Consider the following 12318-nt stretch of genomic DNA (forward strand, 5'->3'; position numbering starts at 1 on the left):
AGTCAATGTCATTGACAAGGATAAATGGTGGGACAACAAAATCGAAAGCATATTGAACTGGTGTGGATATGAGCCAGGCAAGATACTTGGCAAGAACCTCCAAGGAATCGCTAAGCCTGTCAAGCTGAAGAAATATGGTACCACCTTCGGTCTGGGATACGAGTACACCTGGAAAGAGTTCAATGAATGGTCGCCGCCATGGCGCGGGCCTTATTATCCACTAGAGCATCTGATACCTCACTTGGAGCAGATTTTTCCAGCCAGCTGATGTTATATATGGGTCAAAATAAGAGGAAGCACTGGTAGTGATGAGTGATTTGTTTTTGGAAAAGGATGACATAGATTGTTGTGTCATTTTCGAGGAGGAGGGGGAGGAAGGCCCTTCCATACAAGCCGTGAGCCGAGGAGCGCGCCTTAACAATTGGTCCATCAGAACCACCAGAGCCCGGAAAGCCTCGGGGTAGCAAGGCTGAACAAGCATCATGCACTATTTTTCATTTTTTTACTAGTTGACTTTCCTTTTGCCTTTTAATTTAGCAATAAGATCTTCAATGTTCAAAACAGTTATGGAATTTTTCAAAGCATTTCGATTTTTTCTTATGAATCTTACTCTTATTACTTTCTCTCATTTACTTTATTTACAGTATTACTATTACTTATCTTGATGAACCAACGACTGTGACATGTAACGAGACAACGCGACAAACTGACTCAGAGGAAGATGATATACCAGAAGAGGTTGTTAAAGAGGTTGAGGATTTTGAGAACAGACCTTAGTCCAACCTGGACGAGACCGAGATTGTTAACCTGGGAGATGCAGAAAATGTCAAAGAAACTCGGATCAGCGTTCATTTGTCACCGGCAGAAAAGGAAGAATACACAGAAGTTCTGAAGGAATATGAGGACTTATTCGCCTGGTCGTATGACGACATGACTGGTTTGAGTACATCTATTGTGGAGCACAAGGTGCCAACTGATCCGACATGTCCACAGGTAAAGCAGAAGCTCAGGAAGTTCAAGCCTGACATGAGTTTGAAAATCAAGGAAGAAGTCACCAAGCAAGTCAAAACTAAGGTTCTCAGAGTAGTAGAGTATCCAACATGGTTAGCCAACATCGTGCCGGTACCAAAAAAGGATGGGAAGGTCAGAGTCTGTGTCGACTACTGGGACCTCAACCAGTCCAGTCCCAAAGACGACTTCCCCTTGCCAAACATACACATTCTTATTGACAACTGCGCCAAGCACGAGCTGCAGTTATTTGTTGATTGTTTTGCTGGGTATCATCAGATCTGGATGGATGAAGAAGATGCTGAGAAAACGGCTTTCATTACGCCGTGGGGGATGTACTACTACAAGATGATATCATTCGAGTTAAAGAATGCAGGGGCCACCTACATAAGGGCCATGACTACTATCTTCCATGATATGATACACAAGGAGATTAAGGTGTATGTAGATGATGTCATCATCAAGTCCAAGAAAGCCACTGATCACATAGAAGATTTGAGGAAGTTCTTCAATAGACTAAGAAGATACAACTTGAAGCTAAATCCCGCAAAATGTGTATTCGGGGTTCCTGCCGGAAAACTACTTGGGTTCATTGTGAGTCGCCGAGGAATAGAACTGGATCCGTCAAAGGTCAAAGCCATTCAAGAGTTGCCACCGCTAAAGAACAAGAAGGACGTAATGAGTTTCTTGGGAAGACTTAACTACATCAGTCGGTTCATAGCACAATCTACTGTCATCTGTGAGCCAATCTTTAAGATGTTGAAGAAGGACACCGCTGCCAAATGGACTGACGACTATCAAAAAGCCTTTGACAGAATCAAGGAGTACCTGTCCACATCGCCAGTCTTGGTCCCGCCCGAGCCGGGCAGACCTCTATTGCTCTACCTTGCAGTATTAGATGGAGCATTCAGTTGTGTTCTGGGGCAACATGATGAAACAGGAAGGAAGGAGCAGGCCATCTATTATCTCAGCAAGAAGTTCACCCCATACGAGGCCTGGTATTCTCTGTTGGAACACACCTGTTGTGCTCTGACTTGGGTAGCCCAGAAGCTGAGGCACTATTTCTGTTCCTACACTACATACCTCATATCCAGAATGGATCTGTTGAAGTACATCTTTCAAAAGCCCATGCTCACTAGCCAAGTGGCAGATTTTGTTAAGTGAATTTGACATTGTCTATACGACTCAAAAATCAATCAAGGGACAAGCATTAGCGGATCATCTTGTTGATAAACCCATGGATGGAGAATATGAACCCCTGGAAACGTATTTTCCTGACGAGGAGGTATCCTTCATAGGAGAAGATATTGCAGAATCCTATGATGGTTGGAGAATGTTTTTCGATGGAGCAGCAAATTTCAAAATTGGCATAGGAGCAGTTCTAGTATCAAAAACTGGTCAGCATTATCCGGTGTCCGCCAAACTCAGATTCTCGTGCACCAACAACATGCCCGAGTATGAAGCCTGTATCTTAGGGCTCAAGATGGCCATTGACATGAACATTTAGGAATTGCTAGTGATCAGGGATTCAGACTTGCTTATACATCAGGTCCGAGAAGAATGGGCAACTAAGAACTCCAAGATACTCTCGTATTTGCATCATGTACAGGAGTTGAGGAAGATGTTCACAAAGACAGAGTTCCGACATGTTCCCAGAGTGCAGAATGAGTTTGCTGATGCATTGGCTACCCTATCATCTATGATTCAACATCCAAATAAGAACTTCATAGATCCTATTCCGGTGAAGATTCATGATCAGCCAGCTTACTATGCTCATGTCGAGGAAGAAGCGGACGGAAAACCTTGGTTTCATGATATCAAGGAATACTTGGCAAAAGGAGAATACCTAGAGCTCGCAAATACCACTCAGAAGCGCACACTTTGGAGGTTATCTAACAATTTCTTTCACATCGGAGGAATCCTATATAGGAGGACTCCTGATTTGGGATTATTAAGGTGTGTCAGCGCAAGGGAAGCATCCAGGCTACTAGAGAAAATCCATGATGGGACCTGCGGTCCACATATGAACGGTTTTGCCTTAGCCAAGAAGATACTCCAGGCTGGTTATTTTTGGATGACTATGGAAATGGACTGCGTCCAGTATGTTCGAAAGTGCCATCGCTGTCAGATACATGCAAACATGATAAAGGTGCCCCCAAATGAGCTTAATGCAACAAGCTCGTCGTGGCCGTTCGCCGATTGGGGAATGGATGTCATCGGACCTATCGAGCCCACCACATCAAACGGGCACAGGTTCATTCTAGTGGCAATTGATTATTTCACCAAATGGGTTGAAGCAGCATCATACAAAGCAGTGACTAAGAAAGTTATGGCAGACTTTGTCCGCGACCGCATCATGTGTCGGTTCGGAACTCCAGAGTCAATCATTACTGATAATGACTCTAACCTCAACAGTGATTTGATGAAATCCACGTGTGAAACCTTCAAAATCAAACACAAGAATTCTACAACTTACAGACCTCGAATGAACAGAGCCATAGAAGCTGCCAACAAGAATATCAAGAAGATACTAAGGAAAATGATAGAGAAGCATAAGTAGTGGCATGAGAAGCTCTCATTTGCTTTATTGGGATACCGCACCACAGTTCGCACATCAACTAGGGCAACTCCCTATATGTTGGTATATGGTACAGAAGCAGTCATACCCACTGAGGTAGAAATTCCTTCCTTAAGGGTCATACAGGAAGCAGAGCTGGACGATGCAGAATGGGTGAAGAGTCGTTACGAGCAACTAGCCCTTATAGACGGAAAGAGAATGAATGTAGTTTGCCACGATCAGCTCTATCAGAACAGAATGTCCAAAGCCTTCAACAAAAGAGTCAAGCTGAGACAATTCACACCGGGGCAACTGGTGTTAAAGAAAATTTTTCCGCATCAAGAGGAAGCCAAAGAGAAATTCTCTCCCAAATGGCAGGGTATGTACATGGTTCACCGGGTTCTAACAGGAGGAGCCCTCAGACTTGCAGAAATAGACGGAGAAGTTTGGCCAAAGCCGATCAATTCAGACGCAATCAAGCGATACTATGTGTAACCTCTATGCTTTCTTTTATGATGTAATTTGAACTATGCCTGACCTGATTCCCGTTTAAGAGGGGATACGTAGGCAGCCCTATGGGTTCGGTCACAATTCAATAAAATTTCCATTTCCCCCGCTATTGGAAACTAGGGTAGAATTTTGAGGAGGACCCTCAAAATTCCGAAGTTGATTCCAGCCATTTATCATTAACGACCATCAGGAGCAGCAACCCAGTAAACTGGGGTAGAATTTTGAGGAGGACCCTCAAAACTCCAGAGCAAGCGAAGTTGCAATGTCTTGAACCACGTCGCAGTCGTCGGTTCATCTAAAAAAATTATTCTTAATTATGCACTTATATTATGCTTTTACTAAATCATGCATGTTCATTACTAAAATTGCCCTGTTTAGCAACGCTACCCCAATGATACGTACAGTATCACCAGTTCAAAGCCGAGCAGGTCAAGCAAAGCAAGCGGGGATACGAACTAACTTTTTCCCCTCTACAAACTCACGATTTTTCTTTGGATACAGGCACTTGAGTTGCACAATCATCAAATGTACTATACGCTCACTCACAAAGTTCAGGAATACAACTCTCCGAACCGTTGCACTTGCTCGCAATTGCTATCCGTACAATAGTGTCCCCAGCAGGCACAATATCCCCAGCAGTCACGATACCGCAATCCACTATCAGCTAAGAAAACTCTATTGCCATTTGCCATTTTTACTTCCTACATAAGGCTACCATTTTGCCTTCCGAGGTTAGGCTCTACCTCCATCTGCATTCTCTGCATTGCATAAGACTACCATTCTGCCTTCCGAGGTTAAGCTCTACCTCCATCTGCATTCTCTGCATTGCATAAGGCTACCATTCTGCCTTCTGAGACTAAGCTCTGTCTCCATCTGCATTTCCTGAATTGCATAAGGCTACCATTCTGCCTTTCGAGGTTAAGCTCTACCTCCATCTGTATTTCACTGCATTGCATAAGGCTACCATTCTGCCTTCCGAGACTAAGCTCTGTTTCCATTTGCATTTCCTTCATTGCATGAGGCTACCATTCTGCCTTCTGAGACTAAGCTCTGTCTCCATCTGCATTTCTTGCATTGCATAAGGCTACCATCCTGCCTTCCGGGACTAAGCTCTGTCTTTACCTGCATTTCTTGCATTGTATAAGGCTATCATTCTGCCTTCCGAGACTAAGCTCCGTCTCCATCTGCATTTCTTGCATTGTATAAGGCTACCATTCTGTCTTCCGGGACTAAGCTCTGTCTCCACCTGCATTTCTTGCATTGCATAAGGCTACCATTCTGCCTTTCGAGACTAAGCCCTGTCTCCACCTGCATGGCTGAAATATCGCCACTTTATTTATGCCTCGTGTGGCTGAAATATCGCCACTTTATTTATGTCTCACATGGCTGAAAGTTCGCCACCTTCATGTACATCTTGGACTGCTGAAATATCGCCACTTTTATTTTTCTTGCATGGCTGAAATATCGCCATTTTTTATTTACATCTTGCACGGCTGAAATATCGCCACTTTTATTTTTCTTGCATGGCTGAAATATCGCCACTTTCTATTTACATCTTGCATCTGTTGAAATACTGCTACCTCATTTACATTTTTGCATAGCTGAAATATCACCACTTTCTATTTACATCTTGCATCGGCTGAAATACCGCCACCTCATTTACATTTTTGCATTGGCTGAAAGATCGCCTCCTTCTTCATCTCATGGGCTGAAAGATCACCAAATTGTCCGAAGGCATCATTGTTCGGAGGCACCATTTTCATAGCCCGAGAACGCCATGCCATGGCCTGAGGAACCCATTTTATCTTTTGCATATCATTATTCAAAGGCGTCATAGCTCGGAGGCATCAACCTCATAGCCCGAGAGCATCATTTCATGGCCTGCGAATCCTTTATTATATGCTTCACGGCCCAGGACGTCATGGTCTGAGGACGTCATCTTAACCGTCCAAAGACAGCATTCATGGTCCAACGGGAACTTGCATCACGTTTAAAATTATGCACAATTTGTATTTGTATTGCTCATTCGCAGGTAAACTGGCTAGCAATGGTCGTCTTAGCAGGAGCGATCCCGCTCCAGTTCCCGCAGCCCTACTAGACTATAACCATCCACCCCAACCCGAATATCTCGTCCGTTCTTAAAAAACCTCCGTCAGCATATTCCGCCGATGGATCCTGAACTACATATGGACTGATTCCTGTAAGACCAGGGAAATGTAGGCATCTCAGGAACCAGAGCACAATCAAATTCTTCAAGTTATTTTGTTCGGTCAAAATTGGCCATCATATCTTTACCCAACAACTATTTCATCCTTCACGGGTAAAGAGGGACAGCTGTTGATACCCAATTTTTCCCTGTATATTTTTCATATATACAAAATACTTTCAAAATAACATATGTACGCATATATAAGCATGCCCAAGTGTTTTAATATTTTCCCAATTTTTAAATGATTTTTAAAACCAATTTATTGTCCATTTTAGCAGTACAAAATTAATAATTACTCTTAAAATCATACATTTTGGTGAATAATTTATTTTATTCCCATAATTATACCAAAATATAGTTAAGGTAATTTTTATATATTTTTACAAATTTATTTGGTATTTTTAAAGCTAAATTGCATGTAATTGCAATTCTAGCCTACATTAAGATTTAATAGCATTTTTATAATCATAAAATTAGTTACAATATTTTTAAATTAATATATATTTTTTACTGTTTCAGTACTTTTAATTTGTTTTCAAAATCAATTTTACTATTTTTGTAAAATAAAAAGGAAAAACTGGCTATGTAAATTTTAGCCTCATTTCGTTTCAATTGTAGCCCCATTACATTTCAATTTTAGCCCTCAATTGACCCAATCTTAACCCCCAATTGGACCAGCCCAATTTCAATTTCAACCCAACCCCTTAACTCGTTTATCCAACCCGCCCGGTCTTCCTTTTAATCCAGGTCGTTGATCGTTTTGATCAACGACCACGATACCCCTTACCATTTTTAATCCACCAACCCTACCCTAATCCCCTCATTTTCATCTCTCAGCCGCCTTTGAATACTCTCCTATCTCAAACTCTCTCGAAGGATCTCTGGAACCCTAGCCTCTCTCATCCTCTCCGACCATAACCTCACCGGAATCCATGGCTTCTCAAGCCATGGATGGCCTGTACTCACCTCCCTCCACTCTCAAACATTTGGGGTTCGAAGTTTTGAGGTCTGACCTCAATGGTGTCCGTTCATATCCTCTCATATCCATGATTTTGAGACCTTTCCGGCCTTGCTCTGGCACATCCAAAGCATTTCGAGCCTGGTTCTAACCTCTCCGACTCAAGATCGCACTTTTCCAAGCCTTTCTCATTCTAGGGTTTCTCTGAAACCCCAACTACTCGAGGTTCTCTCTGATTATTTTTTAAAAATCTATGATATGTCTGTGCTTTACTTGAGTTCTTAAATGTTTTCCCTAATTTTCTTTCAAAAATTACTTCTCTTCGATTTAGGGTTTCTGAATTTTTTTTGAAATGTTTCTCTGACTCTTCCTCTTCTTTTCTTTGTGTATATCTGTCTATGCTATGTTTGTATGATTTCTTTTTCTACCTAGCATGTTCTTCTCCTATAACTTTATGTTTGCCTTATTTTGCATGTTCTTCTATTGTGCTCCGTTCTTTCTTCTATTGGTTTCTATATCATGCTTTCACATGTTTATCTTATGTGTTCGTTTACCCCTTAGTTCCTTTACTGTATTTTCTACTAAGCTTTTAGGTCTTTAGTTGCTTTCTTCTGGACTTTGTTTGAGTTCTTTGTTAAACATGTTTCCTCTATTGTTCTCTTAAGTGCTATACTATTTAGTTTCTCTTCTGAAACTTGTTTAAGTTCCAAGCTTTCTTAAAACGTATTCTTTATGCTTCAAATCAGCTTTCTCAGTTTGTTGTTTCAAACTTGCTATTACATTTTTTATTTTTTTTCTCATAAGTCTCTGAAAGACCTCTGAGCCTGTTTCCGTTATTTGTCTTCTTTTCTCTGTATCTGACTCGAGTTGAAAACCCTAGGGTTTGGGGTTTTTGGCGAGTTTCGATCTTGTGTTTGAGACTATGGTTCTATTTTGGAACTCTAGGTTTCTCAGACTCATTTTGAGTCTTTGTACTGAACTCGAACTTTTTTTACTCTAAACTTTTCTATGCTAGGCTTTTCTAATTAGCATGACAACTCTTTCTTGATTCACATGTCTGTGCACTTTATATATGATGAATTCTTCCTTCAAAAAAGTTTTTGCCAATTTGTGATTGATTCAGAATTCCTTTTAATAAGGATCGATTGATTGTTATTGATTTTTCTTTAATTAAACCTTTCTTCACCTTTTCTGGTTGGATTCATTCATACCAAAATGCAATTTCTGATTTTTTTTAATGGCTGTTGATTGATTGCCTTTCCTTATTTGCACAAACTGTGTTGTTATCAAACTCTTTCCTTAAATAACTTCTGTGTATTTACCTTTCTTGTACTACTTTGGAAAATATTTTGATCAAACTCTTTCCTTAATTATCTTGCCCATTTGAAAGCAGAATCCCTTAATTGAAGGGAGACCTTATGTGATTGATTTAGAAATTACTTTTTTACCTTTTCTTACTTGCTTTCTGCACTATAAAGGGCATGACCCTTCTGCACTTTTACACACTTCCAATTCAATACTCTTTAAGACCTTGAGTTCAACACTTACACAACACTTATTGAACACTTTCAATTTCAATTTCAATACTCCTAGATTCTCAATTCAACACTCTACTCTCTTCTGAAATCTTCTGGCTGTGTGTTCGCAATTTGGCTTTACTACTACTCTTCTCTTCTTATTTCCCTGAAATTGGTATGTTCTAATTTAACTTTTGGCTTCATCCCTATGTGTTTGCTTTACAATTTCAACAATGTTGTCTACTTTGCTGTTTATGTTCTGTATTGAATATGTTCTCTTTGCATCTGTTGCTGCGTGAATTGCCCATACCCTTATTCCCTTATATGTTTTCTGTTAAGGTTCAGGCATGGAAGTATCCAAATTGCTACTTATGTCTGAACCTGATACTTTAATGGATCCTAACTCCCAAACAATGTGGCTACCAGGCTGGTTAGGGGTGTGCCAACACTCCTAATTGCTGGGTATGACCACCATCTTGTCTTGGCCTTCCCCAAAATCCCCTCTATGCACTTGCACTCTCTCTTAGATTCTATGTTCTGCCCCCTTCCTATGAGCCTTGCTTTGGGACCTTGAGCTCCCTCTGAACTTGTACATTTGAGGGCCGACCCTTCCACACTGCACTATAATCTAATTCTGCAATATATTTGGGTGTAAGCACTGCCTGGAGTCCTCTTGAGATTCTTAGGGAACTCTGACACATCCCAAATAGGAGAAAGGCTTTGGAATTTGATCTTAGGAGTTGGTTTACTTCATGCTTCAGACAGAAGTCTGAATCAGGCTCTTCTTGGTTGGGATTTTAGCTTTCTGATGTAATTTTTTACTTTCTTTACTTCATTCTGGGCTGTAATAATTTGTAATAACTCATGGGGGCTTATAGTGAAAAGGGGAGGGGTACTCATGTATGCATAAGGGTAGATATCATGCTCATTATGTCTTTATTTTTGCAAATCATGGCAAGTTCTGCATTTCGGCATCTTTGAAATCCTGTTTTAGGTTCTGCACTTCTACATTTTCATATAGAAATCCTATTTTAGGTTCTGCACTTCTACATTTTCATATAGAAATCCTGTCTATAAATTTCTGCACTTTTTCATCTTATAAATCCTGCCTATAAGTTCTGCATATATATCATATCAATAGCTTTTGCATTTCTGCATCTCATATAGATAACATGACTATAGGATTCTGCATTTTTCCTATCATATAGAAAGCATGTCTATAGGTTTTCTGAATACTGCATACGTATCCATCAGTAGGCAGAACTTATGTTCCTGCTGTTAATAAATCTGCTTCTGAAATCAGTATCTTTCTCTCGTTTTTAGATATCATGCCTATAGGTTTCACCTAAGCAAGATATAAGGTAAATTAGCTAATTGAATCAGACTCTGTTAATTCCAACCAGCAGGCAGGTCTGATTCCGTTTCTTATCTGAAATGTGTAATAGACCAGTCTGCCTCCTTAACCTTTAAGTTTAATTTAGACCATAATCAGTATCTGCAAGACATGCTAAATAGTCTGTCTTTAAGTGAGGAGGTCTGTCTGAGCCTTTTAAATTGTTATGTGTTTCCCATATCTGCCTTATGTGTTTTTGTTTGTCGCTTTAGAATTTTATCCTTTTAAACCATACAAAGCCCAAATCTCCCTTCCCTTTAGGACTAGTAGTCCCAAATGCCTCCAGGACTAATAGGATTGGGGCGGGTACTAGCATGCAATAAGTAAACGAAACCATTCCGCGTTTAATACCTCAACGGGGTGGGAAAAGGGTAGATATGGATATGATAAGCGGTGCGTTAATACCACGTGTAGCCCTTCTTCTGAGGAGTGATTACCGGGTACTGCATTGATATGATCCATATTATTTATAAACCTAAGAACCCCTTCCCTTTACTTGTTTATTTTATTACTTTCAAAATTTCAAAACTCTTTTTTTCAAATTTCAGCTTCCTTGTTTCTTCAAACTTTAACTTATTTGCAATCAGAATATGACAACCCCTCATATTTGAAACCCTTATTTGCTTATTTATTGTTTGTACTTAAGTCATAATTGTAGCATGGCCGGAAACCATACTAGTGGATCTTGGGGGGTGCCTAACACCTTCCCCTCGATATAATTTCTAGCCCTTACCCTAACTCTGATTTTTTCTAAACAAATTATTCCTAGTGTCCTAATGCACTTAATCATTAGGTGGCGACTCTTTAAATCAAAAAAACCCAATTCCCAAAAGGGAACGAGTTGTCCTCCAAATGTCATAAACCCGATTTCGCGAGAAAAAGGGGGCGCGACACTAGCCAAACGCCGAATTTTTCTCTTTTGATCACCTATCGCTTGTACCGGATATACCCTCATCCTGATATACTCCCTGATGTCATGGAACCACGGTTCACCATCGAGTTCTTTCTCAACCACATTACAGTAGGCATGCTGATTACGAACTTGAATATGCAGAGGGTCAACATAAGCTTTGTCTGGATGGTGCAACATTGATGCCAAGGCAGCTAAAGCATCGGCAACCTCATTATGGATCCTTGGAATATGCCTGAATTTTATTGATCAAAACCGTTGACAAAGATCATGTAGACATTGTCGATACAGTATAAGCTTTAAATCCCGTGTCTCCCATTCTCCTTGAATCTGGTGCACCAGAAGGTCCGAGTCTCCCAAGACCAAGACTTCCTAGATTCCCATATCTACAGCTAGCCTTAGTCCCCAAATGCATGCCTCATACTCATCCATGTTGTTGGTACAGTAAAAATGCAGCTGGGCCGTAACAAGGTAGTGATGCCCTGTTTCAGAAATAAGCACTGCCCCTATCCCGACACCTTTCATGTTGGCAACCCCATCAAAGAAAAGTTTCCAATCAGGTTTTTCATCCTTCTTGACCTCGTAGATATGCATTACCTCTTCATCAGGGAAGTAAGTCCTCAAAGGTTCATATTCTTCATCTACGGGGTTCTCGGCCAAGTGACCGGCTAAAGCTTGGGCTTTCATCGTTGTCTGAGTCACGTATACGATGTCAAATTCTATGAGCAAGATCTGCCACTTTGCTAGCCTTCCTGTGGGCATGGGCTTTTGAAAGATATACCTCAAAGGATCCAGGCGAGAAATGAGGTAAGTAGTGTAAGACAACAGATAATGCTTCAACTTCTGTGCTACCCAAGTCAGGGTGCAACATGTCCTTTCAAGGGGAGTATACTTAACCTCATAAGATGTGAACTTCTTGCTGAGATAGTAAATGGCTTGCTCTTTCCTGCTATGTTGACCCAACACACAACCAAATGAATTATCCAAGACTATCAAATACAGAATCATAGGTGTCCCGGGTTCTGGCGGGACCAACACAGGTGGATTTGATAAATACTCTTTGATCCTATCGAATGCTTCCTGGCACTCATCAGTCTATTTGACCAAAACATCCTTCTTTAGCAGCTTAAAGATGGGCTCACAAGTTGTCGTGAGCTGAGCAATAAACCTGGTGATGTAGTTCAGCCTCCCTAACAGACTCATCACCTCGTTCTTGTTCTTTGGTGGTGGTAATTTCTGGATAGCTTTGATCTTTG

General features: G+C 40.8%; 2 protein-coding genes across 2 annotated transcripts; one reads left to right on the forward strand and one right to left on the reverse strand.

Annotated features, from left to right (window-relative positions):
* The first annotated feature begins 930 nt into the window (after positions 1-930).
* Positions 931-3568, forward strand: LOC138875754 (uncharacterized). Its single transcript, XM_070154618.1, has 5 exons — positions 931-993; positions 1288-1343; positions 2119-2293; positions 2618-3261; positions 3424-3568. The coding sequence occupies exons 1-5, from the start codon at positions 931-933 to the stop codon at positions 3566-3568; spliced, it is 1083 nt and encodes a 360-aa protein (XP_070010719.1).
* Positions 3569-8946: 5378 nt separating this feature from the next.
* LOC138875756 (uncharacterized) lies at positions 8947-11824 on the reverse strand. Its single transcript, XM_070154619.1, has 3 exons — positions 11487-11824; positions 11102-11297; positions 8947-9090 (listed from the first exon to the last, which is right to left on the reverse strand). Exons 1-3 carry the CDS (start codon positions 11822-11824, stop codon positions 8947-8949), a joined length of 678 nt encoding a protein of 225 aa, XP_070010720.1.
* Between the last annotated feature and the right edge of the window lie 494 nt (positions 11825-12318).

Source organism: Nicotiana sylvestris, chromosome 8 (assembly GCF_000393655.2).
Source record: "Nicotiana sylvestris chromosome 8, ASM39365v2, whole genome shotgun sequence".
Lineage (NCBI taxonomy): Eukaryota > Viridiplantae > Streptophyta > Magnoliopsida > Solanales > Solanaceae > Nicotiana > Nicotiana sylvestris.

What these genes read in the sequence shown, in the direction of transcription:
- LOC138875754 (XM_070154618.1), top strand. Translation starts at nt 931, where the DNA reads ATGACTGGTTTGAGTACATCTATTGTGGAGCACAAGGTGCCAACTGAT. An exon ending in CTGATCCGACATGTCCACAG is followed by an intron (nt 994 to 1,287) that starts GTAAAGCAGAAG and finishes GGGTATCATCAG; the next exon opens with ATCTGGATGGATGAAGAAGA. An exon ending in TTCATTACGCCGTGGGGGAT is followed by an intron (nt 1,344 to 2,118) that starts GTACTACTACAA and finishes GATCTGTTGAAG; the next exon opens with TACATCTTTCAAAAGCCCAT.
- LOC138875756 (XM_070154619.1), bottom strand. Translation starts at nt 11,824, where the DNA reads ATGCCCACAGGAAGGCTAGCAAAGTGGCAGATCTTGCTCATAGAATTT. An exon ending in TGTACCAACAACATGGATGA is followed by an intron (nt 11,298 to 11,486) that starts GTATGAGGCATG and finishes AATAAAATTCAG; the next exon opens with GCATATTCCAAGGATCCATA. An exon ending in GGGAGTATATCAGGATGAGG is followed by an intron (nt 9,091 to 11,101) that starts GTATATCCGGTA and finishes GAACCTTAACAG; the next exon opens with AAAACATATAAGGGAATAAG.